We start from the raw sequence: 25000 nt of genomic DNA, 5'->3' as shown, positions 1-25000 counted from the left end.
CTTTTCGTTATAGATTTTCATCATACTTAATGAGACCCTGTTACACTAACTCAGTTCCAGTGATCTTGAACTCATTTTCAAGGTCACAGGTCGTAAAATGTCCACAAAACCATGAATCTTAACCTCAGTTTACTCCATAACTATTATAGATACCTGAACATGGAAGGAAATCCCGTGATTAATGAAAAGAAAAATAAATCCAAATATTTGTTTGGAAAAAAATTTGAAGGTCATTCATGCGTGACCTTACGAAATTAGGGACTCACCATTTTACGACGATTTTTAGTCGTTCTTCCATAGAGAAAAAAGCAAAACGAAGCATAAATAAGTCACTTATTGGCCCTAAAATTTTTGTCTGGTCATGGACCAGGTCTGTATACATTTTGGTGGCAGTTTAACCAACGGTTTCTGAGTTATTACAAACAAAATGTTAGTTGTGCCTGTCAGCAATATTCTCATGGGTGGAGATCAGGAATTGTTTCTGCGATTTACAGTATTCCAGTTATTCCTGTTATTATTCTGTCACTTCTCGTCTCTGATTTTTATCATACTTACTGAGGATGCACAGCACCATGACCATGTTACACTTGTAAGAAGTTTTTGTCACCAGTGTAATACTCAGAGATTTTTAGGCCTCTACTAATGATGATGCTGAACTATTAGCCACCAGTGTAATGATCAGAATTTAGATACCTCCAGTGTAACGCCGAGAATTTTTGAGATCATAGAGAAATAGGGTAGCGTGATCTTATTTGAGAATAAATGGCTTTATGAGAAATGAGGTAGCACGATCTTATCAGAGAGGGCGCGAGTAGTTAGATTTCAGCACACCTTGCGGGCCACTCAATCTCATCTATACTACTCCTTGGTGGATAGCAAAGTTCAAATTCAAAATGACTTAACCTAAGATTTACTAAGTATTAAGAACTGAGATACAGATTACTCTTCAAACTGGGAATAATACCAAACAAAATAAAATGAGGATCTATATCAACAGAAATATGAATCTTCTCAAACTGAATATTCAAAGAATACTGTTACACTTTTCAGAAATATGAATCTTCACGAACTAAATTATTATTCAATAATGAGGATTTACAGTATAACTCTGGAAATATGTATCTTTACACACTAGATTAGTATCCCAAGAATACTGCTATGCATGGATATAGTCCCGTGGTCTCTGACGGATTCGTCGGGAAGGAACCTAAAGATTATCACCAAAGAATATTCTCTAAGACTAAATGCACAAAAACTGAAGATTCTTATATAACCTAGACAGTAATCAAAAGAACCAGTAATCACACGGACCGTAATCAAATGGACAAATGGACCAGCCGATTTTCACTTTGACACCATGAACTAATGGGGGAGGGGGGGGAATTTAGTGCGTTAGAGGTTAGGCCGTGGCTAGAACGCTCGAATCCTTGGGATGCGAGCCACGGCCCTCCATAATTCTCGTCTGCAACGATGAGGCGAGGAACAGCGATCTCATTATTCAGCACAAGAAGAATCAGGGGAAAATATCACTATTTCAACTAACGAACGTACATGGTGACTTAATACACGAGGGAGAAAAAAGGGGAGGGAGGGGGAGGGGTGAGAGCTCGGGCACTAACCTACAACGATGAGGAGAGAAACAGCGATCTGGCGGTTGGTGCTGTCCCCTGCCTTTTTATACGTGACCAACGCAGTGTTCAGGGATGGCTGAAACTTTAACTGATTACTTTGTAATACTACTGACTCTACTAGATCTTCAAGGAATACGAGAGATACGTTTGCACTCAACATACGTAGAAAAATGACTTACGATGTTGAAGTTTTTGTACTAGGCATAAAGGAACTTTAATTATAACGAAGCCAAATCAGTTAGGAACTCGAACAGTTCTATAACCCATGTCGGATACTTAAGCCTATGTGACTGTAACCCCGACTCAGTAACATGAATTTCGCGTTTCAGAAATGACAGTCTTCAATATTTTTACTTCAGTCAACTCCCAATCAGCACTGCACAGTTCAAAATGGGAAATCTATCAACTTCGGCAGGTAAATCTCTAGATCAGAATACGAAGGATGACATTTTCAATTATTAATCTCTACTAAAATTTGTGTGGTTATACATCTTTGTTGAAATCGGCTGGTTCACTGTGTATAAACACTAGTCATATTCACATAAAACTCGACTTAGCACCATCACTAGCAGAATCATGTTCAGATTATGAATATCAACTAAGACTAGACTTAAATATAGAACTTAACGGTTAAATCATGAGCTATACTAGCAACACTTAAGCTTAAGGTTACACTTACAATACTAGCTTATACTAACTTACACTAATACTTAAAATTATGGCACTACATGGGTCCTTTCTCCGGAGAAAAATTTTTTAACATCGGAAGTCAACAATCAAATCATTCATCTACACATCCTAGGGACGTGTGTGCAGACGGGACAGACTTACTAAATTTGACTGTGAACACGACTCCAATAAGTGGCACCTATCGGTCCACAAGAAAAATCACATACCCCAAGGGGTCGCTTCTCTGTCATGATAAACACTCGAAATTCAGTGGATAGATGTGCCCCAGCCAACCTCCTGCCTGAGTGGCAACATGGTCTTCTCACCTGGACAGACCCGTACTCTCGATGCCAGGATCGTCCTAGGGGCGCTTCCCATTCATCTATCTATCTATCTATAGCCCGACGCCCTTATCCCGCAAAGGGTGGCCGCAGACAAAACGCCTCCAAGTCACTCTGTCACCCACCATTTAACTCCCCTCCCCCCAACTCACCCCCCCCCTCCCTCATATACCTCTCAACTCCATCCCTCCACCTCATCCTCGGTCTACCCCTCCCTCTCCCTCCCTCCACCTCACCTACATACACCCTCTTAGTCAGTCTTTCATCCTCCATTCTCTCCACATGTCCAAACCACCTCAGTGTATTTCTCCTAATCTTTTCAACCACATCCACATCTACCCCACAACGTTCCTTCACTTCTTCATTCGTCAACCTGTCCCTCCACGTCACTCCACATGCTCCTCTCAAGTAACTCATTTCCACTGCTCTCACTCTTGACTTGTTCCCCTCTTGCAAGGTCCACGCCTCGCTTCCATACGTCAGGGTAGGGATCACAATACCATCATGCAGTGACTTCTTAACTTCCATACTCACGTCCCTATTTCTCATCACTGTTTTCAGTGTACCAACAACCTTTCTTCCCTGCTGTACCCTTTCACGTACTTCATCCCCCAAAGTTCCATCCTTACTCATCACACTACCCAAGTACTTGAATGCACTCACATTCTCCATATCCTCACCATCCAACCTCACTGCACACTCTGTGACTTCATTCCTCTCAAACACCATAACTTTACTTTTGTTTACATTAACTTTCAGCTTCCTCCTCCTACACACTGTCCCAAATTCATTCACCAAACCTTGCAACTCCCATTCATCTTCACTCAACAATACTGTATCATCAGCAAACAGCAACACCGGAAGCTTCCAAATCTCACCCTCATTCATTAGGGCCACCCCCACATCCACTGCCCTACCTTGCACCTCCTTTACAACCCCATCCATATATATATTAAACAGCCATGGAGACATCACACACCCCTGTTTCAGTCCCACATTGAGATCAAAGAACTCACTCAGCCCACCATCCACTCGCACCGTAGCCCTAGCTCCCTTGTACATACTCTTCACAGCACTCAACAATTTCCCCTCCACTCCATATATTCTTAATACCTTCCACATTCCTTGCCTATCTATTCTGTCATAAGCTTTCTCCAAGTCCATGAAGGCAGCATACACTTTCCTTCCCTTCTCTAGATACTTCTCCACTAAACATCTTAGAACAAATATCTGATCTACACACCCTTTTCCCTTCCTAAATCCCCCTTGTTCTTCTCCCACTAGCTCCTCTGTCATATGCCTAAACCTATCAATGAGTATTCTATCATATATTTTACCAGTCACACTAAGAAGGCAAATACCCCTATGGTTACCACATACATCTCTCTCCCCTTTTCCTTTGTACAGAGGCACAATTATACCTGATTTCCAGTCCTCTGGAACCCTTCCCTCTTCCCAAGCCAATCTACACAACTTCCATATCCACTCCACAACAATCTCACCCCCATACCTAAGCATTTCACCACACACTCCATCAATTCCTGGGGCCTTTCCCAGCTTAATCTTCTTCATCGCTTCCACTACTTCCGACCTACTGATCTCTTCCTCCCTCCTCTCATCTCTTCTTCTCCCAGCCATTCCCCAACCACTTATACTCACACTGCTCTCACTCTCTACATTCAACAAATCCTCAAAGTGCTCCTTCCATCTCCTCAATTTCTCTCTCTTCTCCACCAACAATCTATTATTCCTATCTTTCACTCCCCTACTATTTCCCCTTTCACACTGCCTTACTTTCTTTACCTCCTTCCAAAACAATTTCTTACTCTCCCTCCATTTCACACTCAGATTCCTCCCAAACAACCTATTAACTAATCACATTTACACTCCCATCCATTCAATCTTATGCCTCCGGCTCTCCACCTAGTAACTGACAAGAGCCTGTCAGGTCCTGAAGTCACTGTTTCATCCGAGACTGTAAGTTGAGAGGCATGTGCACACTGCCCCTTGAATTAAAGCAATCTAATACTTCCACTGAACTGGGCTGCGCCCATAACCCAAACTCCTATGGACTCACAGTCAATAGTCAGACAGTCCGACCCGCACACATTTCCCTATCCATCTCTTAACTTAATACTGCCATAACCAGCTTAACACTCAACACTTCTCAATAAGTCTCCGGGGAGGGCATCTTTCATGGGGCAGCAACTATTCATCCACCGGATCAAGCTCAAAGGCTCCCTCCAGGGGTCCTAAGGGCCAGTCTTCTCCGCAACAGGGCCTCACCTGTCCTGTGGCTCCCTGCATCCTCTTCCCCATGAACACATCCTCTAGCACGTACACATCTCCGTCCATCAACACTTCCATTACACTATGGCATGATGTGTGTAGATTGTTTTGTTTTGAGTGGGAAGAACATAATGGATTGGCTATCATGATCCACTGAGCTACACTCGTTCTTCTTGACATATGACCCCTAAGTTCCATCAACAACTCATCTTCCACCTTACTACTCCTTCCACTAGACCAAGCCACAAAATACATGAGTTGTGTCTCCATCTCAGTATTCATTCTATTCTCAGTGAATCAGAATTTTGCTGGTCCTCTAGGAGCTTTAAAGATCATTAATTCTAGAAATATAGTTCGATTAAGTGGGCCTCCAGTGTACTGTTATTGAGGGATTCTATTTCGCAACAATATCTTATCCCACAACAATGTCTTATCCCAAAACAATATCTTATCCTACCGCTGCCACCAATGTATTGCAAGAAATTTGAATACTGCCACCAGTGTAATAACGGGAATTTTTTATGCCACCAATATGATGCTGAGGATTAGTCACCAGTGTAATGATACCTCCAGTGTAACGCCGACAATTTTTGAGATCATAGAGAAATAGGGTAGCGTGATCTTATTTGAGAATATATGGCTTTATGAGAAATGAGGTAGCACGATCTTATCAGAGAGGGCGCGAGTAGTTAGATATTAGCACACCTTGCGGGCCACTCAATCTCATCTATACTACTCCTTGGTGGATAGCAAAATTCAAATTCAAAATGATTCAACTAAGATATACTAAGTATTAAGAACTGAGATACAGATTACTATTCAAACTGGAATTAATACCAGAAAAAATAAAATGAGGATCTATCTCAACAGAAATATGAATCTTCTCAAACTGAATATTCAAAGAATACTGTTACACTTTTCAGAAATATGAATCTTCACGAACTAAATTATTATTCAATAATGAGGATTTACAGTATAACTCTGGAAATATGTATCTTTACACACTAGATTAGTATCCCAAGAATACTGCTATGCATGGATATAGTCCCGTGGTCTCTGACGGACTCGTCGGGAAGGAACCTAAAGATTATCACCAAAGAATATTCTCTAAGACTAAATGCACAAAAACTGAAGATTCTTATATAAACTAGACAGTAATCAAAAGAACCAGTAATCACACGGACCGTAATCAAATGGACAAATGGACCAGCCGATTTTCACTTTGACACCATAAACTAATGGGGGAGGGGGGGGAATTTAGTGTGTTAGAGGTTAGGCCGCGGCTAGAACGCTCGAATCCTTGGGATGCGAGCCACGGCCCTCCATAATTCTCGTCTGCAACGATGAGGAGAGGAACAGCGATCTCATTATTCAGCACAAGAAGAATCAGGGGAAAATATCACTAATTCAACTAACGAACGTACATGATGACTTAATACACGAAGGAGAAAAAAGGGGAGGGAGGGGGAGGGGTGAGAGCTCGGGCACTAACCTACAACGATGAGGAGAGAAACAGCGATCTGGCGGTTGGTGCTGTCCCCTGCCTCTTTATACGTGACCAACGCAGTGTTCAGGGATGGCTGAAACTTTAACTGATTACTTTGTAATACTACTGACTCTACTAGATCTTCAAGGAATACGAGAGATACGTTTGCACTCAATATACGTAGAAAAATGACTTACGATGTTGAAGTTTTTGTACTAGGCATAAGGGAACTTTTATCATAACGAATCCAAATCAATTAGGAATTCGAACAGTTTTATAACCTATGTCGGATACTTAAGCCTATGTGACTGTAACCCCGACTCAATAACATGAATTTCGCGCTTCACAAATGACAATCTTCAATATTCTTACTTCAGTCAACTCCCAGTCAGCACTGCACAGTTCAAAAGGGGAAATCTATCAACTTCGGCAGGTAAATCTCTAGATCAGAATACAAAGGATGACATTTTCAATTTATAATCTCACTAAAATTTGTGTGGTTACACATCTTTGTTGAAATCGGCTGGTTCACTGTGTATAAACACTAGTCATATTCACATGAAAACTCGACTTAGCACTATCAATAGCAGAATCATGTTCAGATTATGAATATCAACTAAGACTAGACTTAAATATAGAACTTAACGGTTAAATCTTGAGCTATACTTACAATACTTAAGCTTAAGGTTACATTTACAATTCTAGCTTATACTAACTTACACTAACACTTAAAATTATGGCACTACACACTTGCCCAGTTTCAGTGGCCATTACCTACTTTTCAAGGTTGCTGGTCCAAGACTGTTCAGAATCATACCACCTCAGTTTACTCAGAACTATTACAGGTGCATGAACATGGAAGGAGAACCCGTGACGAAATTTTTTGCCAAATATTTATATGGAAAAAAAAAATTGAAGGTCATTCATGCATGACATTATGATATTTGGGACACCCTACGTTTCAACAATTTTCAGTTGCTGTTCCATACAGGAGAAAACAAAACATAAATGAGGCACTTCTTTGCCCTAGAAGTTTTGTCTGGTCCTTGACAAGGTTCGTATACTTTTTTGGTGGGAGTTTGACCAATGGTTTTTGTGTTATTCCGAAAAGCAGTGTTCTCATAGACGGAGATCAGTAACTGTCTTTGACAGTAAGTCTTCTAGTTATTATTTATTATTATTATTATTATTATTATTATTATTATTATTATTACACAGATCTACAAAATGAAAGTCAGTAAAAATTGTTTTAATCCTGAAGTAGCTATTTTTTAGTGCACTTATGAATACAGTAAAAAAAGAAAAAAGAAAAAGAAAATAGAATGTTTCCATCACATCACATTTTAACAAAAAAAATAAAAAGAAATTAATTAAAATGTAGCAAATTATTAATTTTAATCAGTATATACATTATTGTTCCAAATTAATGGAAAATGAAAATATTTAATCAATGCAACACGTTCCATGACTCACATATAAGTTCTCTATTCTTTGTAACTTCTCAGGTATTTTGCTTCAAAACTTCGTTTAGTGCCAGTCATTTGTACACTTTTTCCAGTGGTCCCTATGAATTATCCAGCAGTAGTCCGCCATCATACTGACATCCCAGTGTCCCTGGTACCTTCTTTCCATGTCCCTGATATCCTGATGGAATCTTTCACCTTGTTCTTCACTCACCGCTCCAAGATTTGGGGGGAAAAATTCCAAATGCAAATCCATAAAGTGAACGTTGAGACTCATGTTGCAACCCAACTCCTTAAACTTGATGAACAATTTTCTCACAGTTTCTTTTGTGATTTGGATACTTATTGTTACCTTAAAACTTAGAAATTACTTCTCTGAATGAAACCCAAGCCTCTCGTTCCAGGTCGTTCATTGCACCATCAATTTTTGCGTCAGAAATCAGTTTTCTAATATTACGTTCAGTAAATGTACCCTCTTTCAGTTTAACTTTAGCCAAACCACGAAACATTGGGCACAAATACATTAAACAGGCTTCATCTTTTGATATGGCTTTGACAAACAGCTTCATTAATTCCAGGTTATTATAAAGTGGTGGTAGAAGCACTTAATCTGGATTTACCAAGCTGAGTCTGATGATGTTTTTGGCACCAAGCTGTAGATTTTTTCTGTTTGACCTTTCCTTCTGAACCCAATATAAATTCTTTGCTCTGTGTCCCACTCACAGAGAAAACATTGGATTTTTGTACACCCTGACTGCCGACCCAGTAAGATATACAGAACTTTCAGGTCCTCACATATGAACCAACGGTGTTCATTGTAGTATATTTGTTTGAGAAGATTTGCCAAATTCTGGTAGGCTACGTTTCTTCTAAATGCACAGAATGAGCATCAGGTTTTGATGCATATTTGATACCATTATGAGAAGTTCCCCTTTCAGGCTTCATTTAGATGAATCTATAAATAGTAGCCATTCTTCTGCATTATAATCTCTGCCAAGTTTCTGCACTAGGCCACTTACGTCCGTGCAATAAACCAAGGATCCATATTTCTGGATAATTGGTGCAAACACTTTTTCTATATTTCGGTACCAAGGAAAAGTTGTGTCTGGATGTAATGAGTGTTTATCTTTTATTTGGGACCCAAGAGATCTGCAACATCTTTGGGGAGACCGAGGTCTCTCACTAATTTTTAAGTTCATCATGAGAGAATGGTTGTGGCTCATTGTCTGAACATGTTGGGACAAATTCTTCATCGTCTACTGCAGCACTTTCTTCCTCTGAGTGGGTTTCTACATAATCAAGACTATTGGGTGGATTAGGGATCGATAGATCAGGTCCGTGTGGTACAAGTCTTATTCCTGATGCAAGATTAGGATAAACAATTTCTCTCTTATTCCTTTTGTTGTATCCTTGAATTTTGCAGAAACAAAAATAATAATCGTTACTATGATTTTTGGGTTCCCTTCATATCATCAGAATACCAAAAGCAAGAGCCTTCTTTTTACCTTTTGTCCATTGTCTTAGTTCCTCAACACAAACACAGTAGACACTGTGATGGGACCACTTTTTGTCCTGGTCACAAGTTTTATTCCAAAGTAGGCATAATAAGCTTTTTTTAACAAAATTTGTTAAGTTCTACCTCTATTCTTTCACTACAAATTTTCCACAATTGTAGCAAAAAAGATCAGGACTGTTCACACAACCTCTAGACGCCATAATGTGATCGTTCCCAGTATGACAAAGATTTAATTTTTTATATAAAGAAAGAAAATCAATAACTATAGTTACTTTTTCAAGAAAACACCACTATTTTCAATAAACATCATTGCGAAAAAAAAAAAAAACTCCACTGAAAGTAATTTACAAGCGCACTAGTCACCTGAGCCACATTGAGATATGTTTGCTGCACTCCAGTACTGGTACGACTCGTCACTGTGTTGTGGGCTGTTTTCTGGCTTACTATCATATGATACAACTGTGTTGTTTCAAACATGAATTTTAATATTAGAAAATACTAAATTCAAACATCATTGCAATAAAATATCCAAATGTAAATAATTGTAGAGCACGAAAGGATAAAAATATATATATATATATATATATATATATATATATATATATATATATATATATATATATATATATATATATATACAATTGAAAACTTTAAAAGATGTGAAAAAATTATCCGTGATGGAGAAAAATTGTTTCGTTTTTTAATTCAGTGCCCCAAAATATATAAAGGTCACACGGAATAATCCAAAAAAATTTCAACGTATACTTGATATTATTATTATTATTATTATTATTATTATTATTACTGTTATTATAATTATGATTATCATTACTTTTATTACCATTAGCAGCAGCAGCAGCAGCAGCAGCAGCAGCAGCAGTAGTAGTAGTAGTATTTCTGTTACTATTATTTTTGTTGTTGTTGTCGTTGTTGTTATTGTTATTATTATTAATTATTCTTATTCTTATTCTTATTCTTATGCTTCTTATTATTACGGTATCATTATAATTTCAGCCCATCATCGATTTGGTTATATAGGGTTGTACTATTGTTGGCTCTTACCTGTACAAAGACCTATCCTTCGATGACACAGTTGTTGGAAAAGGTATACTAACGAAGGCAGTGAACTGCCAGCAATCACCTTTGATGACACTGATCTGTAGCCAGGTAGTGATATGTGTCGGCTGCTGTGGCTTCCCCTCACTGATTTTCAAAGGCCGTGGAGAGAAAACCAAGAAAGATGGCAGAACTTTTCATCTTGACCGAATGGGACTCATAAATAATGGAAGAGAGCAGCTGGCGTCCGTCCAGATTTACCGTGTCCTTGGGTTCAGTGGTGTTGCCGCTCCTTGATTTTTCCTTAAATATATTACAGTGTATTCCATGAGGCGTCCACAGCGTTGTTAGATGATTTACTCTAGGCAGTCACTGGCTGAGATGTTGCTTTGAAATCCGATATCAGTTTCGCCATGACGGCTCAGTGTAATTGGTTATCGCTCATTCCTTTTCATATTTTTTAGAATATTGTAAAAATAACGAGGCGGACATTGACATTGTGCATTCCCACGGAGTTTTGCCACGATATGTAGTAAGCCCAGACTGAGGACAGGAGTGCAAATTTAGAAAAGACAGATATCAGTGGTAGTGGCCTGGATGACGACTCTGATTAATAGATCGATGATTAATGTTGGAATTGGTTTTGGTTAGGGTTAAGTTCCCCGGGTGTTGGTTAGGTTAAGTGCAATTAGGGTAGGTTAAATGGATATATTAGTTTCTTTTTCAATATTATAAAGATATCCGAGTTAGGTTAAAAATATAGGGTTTTTGGTGTGTGTGTGTGTGTGTGTGTGTGTGTGTGTGTGTGTGTGTGTGTGTGTGTGATATCTAAGTTCATTTCCGTCGAAAATGATCAGTTTTTTCCGTTTTCCCCCTACAAGAAAAAAAAAAATCCCACCCTGTTTCTCATTATCGATAGTAACTGGTGAGGGGGAAATTACAAAAACTGGCCATCTCCAACGGAAATGGATGTTAAAATACCACAGATCACATCGACAAACATGGGAAATAACACACATTTATTTACAAGTCGAGTATGGGCTGAAACTAAAATTTCACCTCTTTAAAATGTTATGTTAGGGATATTAAGAAATATAAATAACATAAAACAAAAATAAACTGTAGTACTCTAGATAAGTCGGTACATACGAAAAAGGTACAAAAAAAAACACTAAACCGATGAAAATATTGTACCACCTCAAGTCCACCAGGTGTCATTGCACAGGGGTCACAGCTGGAGACTCATTAGAATATAGTTACCCTTTAGAATACATCATACAGTGCTTTAGGCTTTGGGTGGCGGATTTTTCGTCTGGTCAGTCGTCACACACTTCATTTTATTATCATTATTATTATTATTACTGTTCTCGTTATCATCAGCACCATCCTAAGCCTATTTCCCATCTGAGGTTGGGGGTGTGGAGGAACACAAACACGAAGACTGTGAAAGTACAAACATAGGGGAATTAGCAAAAGCGTGCCCAACACACACACACACACACACACACACACACACACACACACACACACACAAACACACACACACACCACTTATATATGTCACGTACATTTAATCAGGGTTCCATCTCACAGGCAATGTCTCTCTCTCTCTCTCTCTCTCTCTCTCTCTCTCTCTCTCTCTCTCTCACACACACACACACACACACACACACACACACACACACACACACGAGAGAGAGAGAGAGAGAGAGAGAGAGAGAGAGAGAGAGAGAGAGAGAGAGAGAGAGAGAGAGAGAGAGAGAGAGAGAGAGAGAGAGAGAGCGAGAGAGAGAGAGAGAGAGAGAGAGAGTCCTTTCACTACAAGTTAAAAAGACAGTAACAAACTCACGTAATATTTTTCTCCGCACATAGTTCATCCAACCGTCTCAACCCCCTGTCAGTTTCCAAGCCTCACCAACATCCAGACCTCCTTTTCCACTCGGCTTATTTACCACATGCATCCACCTTGGTCTGCCACGTATTTTCCACACCTTGAGACTCCTTCCCATAGCCTTCTCATCACCCTTTCTTTATGCATTCGCTCCATATGCCCATACCATCAAAGCACACCATTCTAATATATTCTAAACTGTTTTCTTTCCTTCTGCTAGTTGATTATTGTTCTTATCTACCTGAGGCGGGAAATACGTGAACTTTACCAGGCCTGACAGACACCCCGCTGCAAAAGAACTTGCGATAATATTTTGCCCCTTGTAATAAAGATCATGTTACGAACGAGTGACATGGGAAAATTCTCCTCTTTCGCTGACCATCCTGAGAAGATAAATCATGGGTACGGCAGGGAATGGTAACTATTTTGTTTGTGAACCCCGTACTCTAAATGGCACTGGAGACTACTTAACACCTTTTCCTTAGCGATTTATTAAGGCTAGAACATCATAGTATTCTCTCACATGGTATTCAGACTGCGTTAGTCTCGACATACTTTTTGTCAGTGGTAAAAATAAGAAAGATTTGGAGGTATTATGTGCAGACTAAATCGCTAAGGAAAAGTTGTTCGGGGTCTCCAGAGCCACTTAGAAAACGATCCTCGAAGGCATAGTTTAAGTGGTATAAAAGGCTTCATATAAGGCCTCCAAGTACCTCTTCCTGAGTGTTTTATTTTGCATTTTTAAGCGTTGATATTTTCTTGTATGTTACCAATGCTGTTCTCTTACCGACATGGGTCCGTATTCCATTCGGTTCAGGAAGGTCCCTAACACCTTTTCCTAAGCGATCCATTTTGCTTATACCACCTAAATATCCTCTATGGTTTGTAAATTCTTCTAATACCGTCCCACTTCATATACATAACGTACAGAAGAATATTAACTAGCCATATCTAAGATCAATCGCAAAGACATAAGTGCTACGGAGCCTCCTTAACCGACGAGAATACAGATCATAGTTTGCCTCAGTAACACACAGGAGGCTGCTGAGTTCAAATAAGAAGAGTAAATCGGTAAGGAGAGTATATTATGATACTCCCAGAACCATTTTCGAGTACCATTATCTCTCCCGCCTTAGGTGTGTGGCGGTGGGTGGAGGCGGTGGCAGGTCGGGAGGCGGTGCTGGCGTGTGAGGTGGGGGCCTTGGACTCCAGCGATATGGTCTTTGTCGTGCTTTGGTACAGGAATGACGACAAGGAGCCATTCTACAGGTGGGTGCCTCACACACACACACACACACACACACACACACACACACACACACACACACACACACACACACACACACACACACCAGTACTTTCATGACGGCCTGACAGACGTGAGGGCAGGATAGGGCGAAATGCTGGTTGGTTAGGGAGCATCATGGCAGAGGAACAGTAAATGTTATTGCCGTCATGTACCATGTGCAAAAGTAGAACAGTGACAGTATATATATATATATATATATATATATATATATATATATATATATATCACTACATTAAAGAAAGTAAATAAAAACAGTCACCTAACATTAAATCCATATAAAACGTGAAGGACACACCATAAAACTATGTATAAAACATCAGTTAAAACTATGCATAAAAACTAAAGCTGACTGCGGAAGGTGGCCCCTCCAATCATATACACCTCTCCAAGAAGTAGGGAGAGATGGTAAGACCCATCTCCCGCCCCAAACCTGAAGAGGTGTTGACGGCGAACATCCACCAGACTAGGATACTCAAGTAAGAGGTGTCGGACAGGCATGATGAATGAATTACGTGAATATGCATGTTATGTATTATAGTAGGTTTGCTTTTCTCAGACGCTACTTGGTCATTTCCATAATTTGATTTTTAATTTGTTGTTCAATGAAGCTCAGTGAGCCTTAGTTATGAGGTAGGAATAATTCTCACTAGTTACTGTTCAAATCAGCCCTTGAATTTGGCTACGCTTGGCCGTCAACCTAGCTGAAAAGGTTTAGGGATCTCTGCCATGTTAGAGTAAATGCACAACAGTTGGTAACCGAGACAACCATAGTTATAGTCACACTGCAGCGATGAGTGGGATGGCTGGAGAGAAGTGAGCGGGGTGGGATGAGATTGTCATGTTTTGTGAGGCTTTCTGGGCGAGATATACAGGATAGTTCGTTAAAAGTGCTCCACTAGAACTCTCGTGGTGGTATTTTTTATGTTGTGAGGATGGTTCAGCCTGTTCATGTGGGCGTAGCTGTGGAAGTAGAAAAAAAAAACGATGTAGGATAGAAGTTGATAACACTGAGTCCTTCCTGCCACACAAAAGAAATGCCCAGCATAGTGGAAGAGTAGCGTTATCTGAACCACCCTGCATTCACCTCACCAGAACAGAAATGGATGGGGTGGATGCTGAGGAGTGGGAATGGTGGTCAGAGATGGCGATGAGTTGTGAGTCATGCTGAACGAGGCTTGTACTGTAGAGGTGGGTTTGGCAGGCAGGTTGGTGAAGTGTACGTCAGAGATGGAGGGATGAAATATGCATTAAGTGGGTGGAAAGATGTGGTTTGGGTTGGTGATATGAGCGCAGTTAGTGGTGGAAGGTGTATGATGGGCAGCTCATGTGGTGGGAACAGATATATCTTGAACAGCATTATGTGGGGGGGGGGGAGTAGGAAATGGGTGGGGTGGATGATGAGAGGTGAGCAGACTCGGTAGGAATTGTGGTGGGTGGAGGAGCCGAGTGGAGTAATCACATTGTATGAAAACGGATACTTTAAGTTGGGCAGTGTGGGAATAGTGACGGATGAATTAATTATCAACACCTTCTCAAGTGGAAGAAACAAAACATCACTAATGACGTTGCTGTATACCTGACTTCCTAAGAAACAAAATTACTCCACCTACAGTTGTAATATGCAAAGAATGTTGCTGGCGTAGGTAGAGCTATTGGGTCCAGTCATGATATTTCAGTTCGGTCCTGTTCTGGTGATCTAGTTAGTACTACTGCCTGAAATCCATTACATTTCTACTTACATTACCGTGTAGTTTAACATAAAATTTGTTTTCCGCAACCTAATCCATTTCATCAATGTGCTCAGGCGTATCAAAATGATCAGATCCTGATTACTACTCTCTTTTCCCCATTTTTTTTAAACTTTCGGTCTTTGTTTTTGTATGGAGAAAAAACTCAGCTCCTTTTATTTTGATGCAGCTATGACAACCGTCCTGGAAGGCTGGAGGCACCTGAGGCTCGGCACAGCATCAAAAGGCCAGTGCTGGAGGGCCGCGCCACCTTCAGGCCCGGACAGGTGCCCGCACTGCACATTAAGCCGGTGCTCATCACAGACCAGGCCAATTACACCTGCAGGGTCGACTTCCGCATAGGTGAGAGAGAGAGAGAGAGAGAGAGAGAGAGAGAGAGAGAGAGCAGTCTCCTTGTTTGCACACGCGCGCGCGCGCGCGGTGTGTGTGTGTGTGTGTGTGTGTGTGTGTGTGTGTGTGTGTGTGTGTGTGTGTGTGTGTGTGTGTGTGTGTGTGTGTGTGTGTGTGTGTGTGTGTGAGTGTGTGTGTGTTCAGGCGGGAAATGTAGGTAGGTGTTGGGACAGAAGTATGCAGCATATTACCAGAGACTTATTCTGCCTCATTAATGGCCGTGTAACTCACCACCGTCCCTTGCAGAATTGAATAAAAGTGGTAATTTTTCTCTCAACAAAGGTCCATTTTTAACGTGTCTTACTGGGACAATTTTTGCAAGGAATTGGAAGGCCATACAATCGCTCATACGCTATGATATGAGATGACAAGTACCTTGTAATTACTGTATAATGGTTTCTTTGAGGATGTTTCAAAATAGAAGTTTTGTTTTTAATGGAATTTACCTTCAGAAACACTTTGTATACCACATAATGTAAGCTGTAGTCATTTTTCACTGAACAGAACTGGGTCACTCTTACAATATGTCATGAATATAAGACATTTTTTGAGACTTAGATATGAGGGACAGAAATCAGTCTCCGGTAGGCTACTACATAAATCTACCCTACAGTCAGACTTAACTTGGGCATCAGCTAAGCTGAAAGAAGTTATGGGTTTTTGTCAGATTCCAGTAAAAGGCTTAGTCACTTTTGCAGAAATAGTGATATTCCTGGTTCCTGTATTATTTAACCTAAATTTATATCTGCTATCCCATATTGCGTTGTTTATTAGACATCAAATTTGTACTTCTTAATTCACGTATATGCAGTTCACTGCCTCATTGCTGAGATTAAACATTTGCATGCACATATATTAGGCATGGGTACAGTGAAACTTGTCCTGCTTGTGGAAATAATTCGTCAGTCAAAATAATTGCCCAACATAGTATAAAGAATGGAAGTACAGTTCGGTGTGGTTTAAAGGGAAGTCAGGCTTACTGGTCATACTGCTGTGTTTATAAATCTGATATCACACGTCTGATCCTTCTATGTCAAGAGGAGATATTCAGATATAATTTGCTATAAGCGCACCATTAATTCTGCCAAAACATATCTCTTTATAAGATAAACCAGTCTCAAGAAATTGATACTCCCATGTATACTGTATCAAATTTTATTGTAGTAGGCAGCAGTGATATGCTCGGCGTGGACGAGCACCTCTTTTTTCACGTTCAGGCCATGTTTTGTGGGTCCTGAAGGGCAATTGATCCATTTAGCCAAGAAACACCAGAAAAGTGTCCCCCCTACAGCCACTGCTTCATGCAGGGGTATAGGTGTGGACGGTTTTTCAACCTTCGTGGATGGTAAATGTTTGTTGCGAGGTGTGGAAGTTGAGGTGGCAAAGAAGCTGACACGTAACTGAAATGGGTATATGAAATACGTAGATAGAAGCACGTACCGATTGCGTGGCACCATAACTTCAACTTGGTGGCCAACGAAATGACTCATTTTCCAAGGTGTATATGAATCGTACCTGTAACATGCTTTGAATGATATGAGAATGATTGTTTGGCCCATTTAACTGGCCATGCTGTATAATACTGATAGTTCGGCTGGCTCTGGCGTTCACTGACGCTGAAAGGATACACATAATTGATACGTAAGTGATAAAAGTGACAGACAGTTTGGACGCAACATATATAATCTGGGAAAGAAGCTAGTTTGAGAAAAATTCCTTGCAATGAGGAATTAACCTGTCCGTTCTCTCATTCATCAGACCCCTATTTTACTCAGTTATATAATGGCAGGTAAAGAGGTGTATTAGCATGAGTATTATGGGGAGCAATTCAGTGGCAGGAAGTGGAAGGATCACTACAGAGGCCTTGGTTTTTGATGGGGTGTGGGTGTGGATGTTAACATGGGTGGTCTTCATTGGAGTGCAACTTTTTTTGCTAGTTGCAAAGGTCTTACGCCCGAAGTCATGAAACTCAGGGAGGGGGTTACCCTTCATGCACCCCACTCGAAGTGGAAATTCCCACCTTAAGCGTAAGTGGTAATCTTGAAAACGTGAGAGCGAACCCCTTCGTGTGGGTAGGTGTAGCAAACAGCTGGTAGCCCTGATTTAATGAAAAATTTTAATCTTAAAATTTCAGAAACATATATGAGTCTCTAAAATTCACATGCAATGTGTCTCTTAATGTTAGCCGTTCTTACAGCTTTTATCATTAAAGACTGGCATTTGTTCTCGAATACACTGTATATGAGTATGCTTACAGACTTTGGAGAACCTGGGCTGGGATGTTCAAAAGATCGTTGCCAAACGCCGCTATGATCATCATAATGCGCTCGTAGCGGCCACCTTTGATCGTGAGCTACGACAACCGCTAAGTTGTATCTTCTAACGCTCGCGACAACGCTTGTAGTTCACGATGATGCGATCGTAAAATCCGTTCCGTTCCGTTCCTATTGTTCATAATGCAACCCAGCTGATTGTCGCTGGGCCAATCAGAAGAGAGATTTCATTAACCTTGAAAGATTGTGAGCCAATCATAATGCACTTTCAAAATGTAAACAAATACACTCCTCCAAGCACGCCATTACATCACTCAAGCAACTACGGTATTCGTCCCAAGACATCTGAGACATGGCAAGTGACGAGCCCCCCACCAAACGAATTCGTCGAGCAAATTTTACAGATAAGGAGATGATGGTTCTAATACAGGGTTGGCTCGACAGACAGACAGTGCTGAGGGAAAGGTTTAGCGTCAAAGTGACTGCTGAGAGAAGACAAGCGGCATGGAACGAGATAACCCAGGAAGGGAATGCTTTTTCACGAGTACAAAGGCAGAGGGAGGAGATAAACACTACACATGTCTTTCATATTTGCTTCTGTGCAAATTCGGGGGAAAAAATTAAAAAAAGTGAAAAACAATCACATCACCTTGGGTATAACTATAGTGTGGGTGAAAGATCCACATCATATTAGCAAAACTTAGTAATAAATTTGAAAATATCGAGATCCAAACTGAGACCCTTTTACCTGAATAAACAATATATCATTGGCTTCAGACTGTATCATTACAACTTCGACAGAGTTAAACCATGTTTTAATGAACAGTGCATCTGTCTGAATTTTTATAGGTGTAAGCAGTAGAAACGAAAAATTCCCCATCTTTGCTTACCTCTTGGCATCTTAACTTCCCTAAGAGATATCCTGTACAACACGTGTGTCACTGTTAATTGTTCTGCTCACACATCCCTGTGTTAAGCCGAATGTGTCTGCCAGCACACTCTGAAATGAGCCACTTGCATAAAAGCAGAATGTCATTAACGCCTGCAAATGACATGGCACAGCACGAGATCTTCTTGTCGCTGGTCCAGCTAGTGGTTCAACTCTTGCACACCAATGAAGGAGTTCTTGTCTGGGAAACCTATAATATCTCAACAAATGTTCATCACTGTAAGAAAATGGATCCAGTCTGTCTGTAGTTCCTCTCACTTCTCATCGCTCTTCGTACTGCCAGTTCTACCTGTTAAACCTCTTGTAACTCCATCTTCGTTCACAGGAAAGTGTAAATAAACAAACTCAGCATCACTTGATACAGATTGTTTATTAAACATTCACTATGCGACCCTACGATCAGCTTAAGGGTGCTTGTCAGAAATCGTAGCGCTATGAGCAAATATGGCGGATGGAAGATCGTAAAATTTGTTTGAACATACACCTTAGCGGTTTACGAGCTTGCTATGATTATCGTCCCCGCTACGATGATCTTAGCGACCGTTTCGAGCTTTCGAACATCCCACCCCTGTACCGTAGGAATAATTCGGTGTCAGATATAGCTTCAAAGGGGTTCATGCGGTCAGTAATGACCCTGCGAATACGCCTTGGCTGGTCATACCGATTTTGACTGTATTTCTTCCCTTAATGCTTGTTTTTGCCATTTTTCCCACCCAAATATCAGAATCACACCAGTTCCCCAAGGCACTTGGGGGGGGGGGAGTTATTTTCAAAACCAATCAAGAGCACCAAAAATAAAAGTCAGATTCGTTCAGATCACACCAAAGTACACAAGCAAAATATATTGCCAAGCCAAAGTAAAATAGCGCAAACTTACAAAAGTTTACGGAAAGTATACGTGAGACCGTAATTCACACTAAGTGGCTATACACGATTCGTCTGTTTAGGTAATATCGGCCATTTTTTGCTATAGGAATTCATTTCGTACACTAATCAAATTAATTATAAAAGTATCATGCACCTTATCTGATAAATAGCTCGGTAGAAATATTGAAAAATAAAATGCAAATAGATACGGTATCTCTCATTTATTTTCGTCTCATCGTAAATTAACCATCTCATTAGAAGAGGGGGAAGTTTTTAAAATGATAAAAATATTAAACCTTTATTTTTTCTTTACACAATATTTCCATCATCAAATTTAAATTCCCATCACACACAGCATGCGCTCCTTCAGACTCTACATAGGTTCTTTGCACAAGGCTACTACAGTATGGCGAAGGGGCATGCGAAGGGGTGCTATGAGAGTCCCCGCGGATTCCAGTATTACGCTGCCGTAGTCCTCTCCCGTTTGCAGGGGAACGCACTCCGTTTCGTGCGTTAAAATTACCAAAAGATATGGATAGGGCAAGGTGAACGCCTGCTCACAGGCGTTCACAGTTTACCTCTAGGCCCCAATGCTAGGTCAGGGAGCATTGGATGGCCCCGATGACCAACGTCAGGTGGTGGGGTGCTGTGAGAGGACTTGCTATGTCTTGTGAAGTGCCTTAAGGGTTGGAATATGCCTGACTGTGGGATGAGTCACAACACGAGTCTGGGTCATGTCCTTTGTTCTCAGATGGACTGCTGTGAGATGAGTCACACTAAAAAATTAGCCACGACAATAAGCTGTTCTAGTTTTGAAGTTTTTAGGTGATCTTCGGATGAGGTGATTCGGTCATATACACTGTCGGAGGGTGATTTGCGTGGACTGCCTACCTGATACATCCATGGTTATTGTATACCAAACTTTAATCTTCTCAGGAGCAGGGATATTCGTTGTTACTTGTTTTACTAAAATGGAGTAAATCATACTAGAATATTTGTCAGCAATGCTATGCGTTTAGAATTTCACTTCCTATGTTTTTCTGGCTGCATATAGTGGCGAGACCTTAAAAATGCCTAATTCCGGCAATGCCCACCAGGTACCAGGGAACAGCAGGTAGGGGAAGATTGCCTAAGCCCTACAACAGACACTTGGTACCACGACTGTATTGGGAAGGGGAAGGTGGGGTGGAGGGAATTCCTTGGTGGGTGGAGTTAGTGTCGATAGGAAAAGCAATCTCTCTGGATGTGAGCGATTCATGCTTTCTCGCTCTCTCTCTCTCTCTCAGATAATTTTCCAACTTTGTGCTTGTCCCTTTTTGCTAATTGATCCTACCGTACATGATCTTTAGAGGAAGGAATTTATTTGCGATGATTGTGATAATACAATCACCAGATAATATTATACAGCTTAGAAGAGACCTGTATAGTGAAGGAGTTAGTGTGCCAAATACCTAGAAATAACGGTAAGGAAAATGTAGTAAGGAACTTCCAAGTGCCTCAAGACTATGGAATGCGGTCGACTGTGCTGCCATTAATTAGATTCCCGGGAATGTACTGATAAAATGCTTTGAGCTTAAGTGACGTGTTTTCAAAAATCCCAGGGGTTGTAATTTATTTGTACAAATATCTTCCCTGAAACAGCAACCCACACGTCACCACACACTAACGTGAATTAATTTGAACACTGTGACAAAACTAAATTCTTCAAGATACAAGAGCATTGCTCTATGACTGAAAATTTGCAAAATAACCTTGATGACAACTTCCGCGGTGCCTAACTAATATCCTTCGTAAATACTTTCTTTCTTCCTAGCCTACTATACTTTATGAATAGCCTGTTCTTCTCGGCAAATTTTTTATATAAATACCTCCACGCTCCTCTGCCATAGTCAGTGTATTTTCACCTAGCAGAACTGAGCGACTTCTACAACCACCATACGAAGTCTTGGTTGCATGAAATTCAATGACTCTTAGTTATGCGATAAGAATGAGTCACCCTGGTTACTAGTTAAATCAGTCTTCCAGTCTAACGACACTTGACCATCTGTTAAGCTTAAAAAGGTTAGAGATCTTTGTAGGAAGGAGTCTCACAGGTTACTTGTGAAATCAACCCTCCAATCTAAATAAGCGGAAAGGTATTTAGCATGTTTGAGAGGTTAGAATAAAATTTATATAACATAATATCCTCTACGATTGCTTTCCGTGTGGTGCTCAGCCTCTTCCCGCCGCACACACCTGGTGCTGGTGGTGGTAGAGCCGCCTGGCCAGCCTGTGGTAAGGGTGGGAGGACGCACGGTGACGGGGGAGGTGGTGACGGGAGAGGTGCTGGGACCGCTGCAGGAACATGCCAGTCTGACTCTAACCTGCTCTGTGGCGGGGGGCGTACCTCCTCCTGTGGTGGTCTGGCGGTGGCATGGCAAGGTGGGTATGGCGCGGAGGGTAGGGTATTGTTTATCGGTAATATCATTTATTGCTTCGTCTGTGTATTATTTGTATAATTATTATTGGTATTATTATTATTATTATTATTATTATTATTATTATTATTGTTAGTGTTGTTGTTGTTATTATTATTATTATTATTATTATTTATTTATTTATTTATTAATAAATGGAGTAAATAGGAAGTTGTTGAATGCCATGAAGAGTATATATGAGAGTGCTAAGGCTGCAGTGTGTATGGACAATGAACTGAGTGAATTTTTCTGTTTGAAGGTTGGAGTGAAACAGGGATGTGTCATGTCCCCATGGTTGTTCAATCTGTATATGGATGGGATTATAAAAGAGATACAAGGTAGGGCAGTGGATGCTGGAGCGGCCCTAGTGAGAAAGGGCAGTGTTTGGAAACTCCCTGTACTCTTGTTTGCAGATGATACTGTGTTGTTAAGTGAAGACGAAGGGGAGCTGCAAGGCTTGATGAATGATTCTGGGAGAGTGTGTAAGATACGGAATCTTAAGGTGAATGTAGGGAAAAGTAAAGTTATGGTCTTCTAGAAAAGTGAAGTCATTGAATGTACAGTGAGGCTGGATGAGGAGGAAATGGAAAATGTGAATGCTTTTAAGTACTTGGGTAGTGTGATGAGTAAGGATGGAATTCTGGAAGGTTAAGTGCTTGAAAGGGTACAAGAAAGAAAGGTTGCTGGTTCTTTGAATGCAGTGATAAGAAACAGGGAAGTGAGGATTGAAGTGAAAAAGTTACTACATGAGAGTATTGTGATACCAACTCTAACTTATGGAAGTGAAGCTTGCACCTTGTTGGAGGGACACAAGTCAAGAGTGAGAGCAGTGGAATTTAGTTATTTGAGAGGAGCATGTGGAGTGACATGGAGAGACTGACAAATAAAGAAGTGAAGGAGCGTTGTGGTGTGGATGTGGATGTGATAGGAAGCTTTAGGAGAAACACACTGAGGTGATTTGGCCATGTGGAGAGGATGGAGAGCGATAGACTGACGAGGAGTGTGAATGTGAGTGAGGTGGAGGTGGGGGAGAGGGAGGGGGAGGCCAAGGATGAGATAGATGGATGGAGCGATGATGTATATGAGAGAGGGGGATATGAGCTGGGAGCAGTTCAGTGAAATGGCGGGGGACAGGGCGACATGGAGGCGGTTTGTCTGTGGTCACTCCATACGGGAGTAAGGTGTCTGACAATAGATAGATGGAATTATTTCTGTATTGTTTTTATTATTACTATTATCATCATCATCGTCATCGTCATCGTCATCATCATCATCATCATCATCGTCCAATCCTAGTTTTTCCCACATAAACAGGAGCGCAGGGGGCCGGAGCTAGGCCACTCAGTCCCGACATTTAAGGCAACGGTGACCAGCCTCACACGCCCCTGAGTGGCATTATATGAACCATGAACCACAACCATCACGCAGATGGAAACCATACAAGCTCTACTCGCTTGAAGCGCCTTAACCCACTAAACCACCAGGTGTCATTTGGTTATATGGTTACCACCCGGCGAAGTAAATGGTATCCTGGGATACAGGAAGCCGTTTCAATTTTCACTTAAACTTGAGTCACCTGGAGAGAAAGAGAGAGAGAGAGAGAGAGAGAGAGAGAGGGGGGGGGGCAACACTAAACTGAGTGGATGATGGGCTTCCCCACCTACCACGAATCATTATCATCATTATTATTATTATGTTTGAGAAGAAAGATATTTATAAGTATACATGGGTGAGACAGGAGGGTGGAAGGGTTGTTGATAGAGCTTTGATGGACTATGTGGTTGTGTCTAGGAATGTAATAGGGAGATTGTTGGATGTGAGAGTTCTGAGAGGGGAGGGTGGAGGTATGTCTAACCATTACCTGGTGGAGGGAAAGTTAAGAGTAGGTAAGAGATGGGTGAGAGCTAGGAGGGTTAGGTGTGGCAGGGAGGTTTTGAAAGTGAGTGAGTTGGATAAAAGAGAGAAAAAGATAGAGTATCAGGAGAAATTGAAAGATGAGTGGAACGCAGTGAAAGATCGGGAAAATGGCAGTGTGGAGGAGGAATGGCAGTTATTTAAGAGTGCTGTGGTGGGGCATGCAGAAGAGGTGTGTGGTGTGAGACGTATGGGTGGTGGTGTACGAAAAGGAAGTGAATGGTGGTGCGAGGAAGTAAGTATGGCTGTGGCTGAGAAGAGACGTGCATATGAAGTGTTGCTGCAGAGGAAGGATGAGATGTCATATGAGAGGTATAAGGAAAAGAGGAATCGGGCGAGAAGGGCTATGCGTGATGCTAAAGTGGCAGCAGATGAGAGGTGGGGTAGGCGGCTGACAGAGAATTTTCAACAGAATAAGAAAATGTTTTGGAAGGAGGTGAAAAGGGTGCGAAAGGGAGAGTCTGTGAAGGAAGAACGAGTAAAAGCAGAGGATGGAAGGATGTTAACTGAGATGGATGCAGTAAGGAAGAGATGGGCAGAGTATTTTAAAAGATTGTTAAATGTAGAGGAGGAAAGGGTGGCTGAGATTGTGGCGGATGGGAGGGTGCAAGGAATAAATGTGTTGGGAGAGTTGAATGATTCTTTGATCACGAAGGAGGAAGTGGAGAAGGCAGTAAAGGAGATGAAAATAGGGAAAGCTGCAGGTATGGATGGGTGTGCTGTGGAATGCCTGAAGGGTGGTGGAGTGACTA

At 41.0% G+C, this 25000-nt stretch overlaps 1 protein-coding gene across 1 annotated transcript in view; it reads left to right on the top strand.

Moving 5' to 3' along the window:
• LOC145405498 (nephrin-like) overlaps nucleotides 1-25000 on the top strand; it is a 134785-nt gene that overhangs the window by 25947 nt on the left and 83838 nt on the right. The window contains exons 3-5 of the mRNA XM_080276847.1: nucleotides 13479-13611; nucleotides 15569-15741; nucleotides 22094-22299. Coding sequence (XP_080132973.1) covers nucleotides 13479-13611; nucleotides 15569-15741; nucleotides 22094-22299 — 512 coding nt within the window. The remainder of the gene's footprint in view (nucleotides 1-13478; nucleotides 13612-15568; nucleotides 15742-22093; nucleotides 22300-25000) is intronic.

The sequence above is a fragment of the Coenobita brevimanus genome, chromosome 67 (genome assembly GCF_032717465.1).
Source record: "Coenobita brevimanus isolate Jiangsu-jjx chromosome 67, ASM3271746v2, whole genome shotgun sequence".
Taxonomy (NCBI): domain Eukaryota; kingdom Metazoa; phylum Arthropoda; class Malacostraca; order Decapoda; family Coenobitidae; genus Coenobita; species Coenobita brevimanus.
Note: the sequence above shows the minus strand (reverse complement) of the source record. Positions and strands in the feature narration are given on the sequence as shown.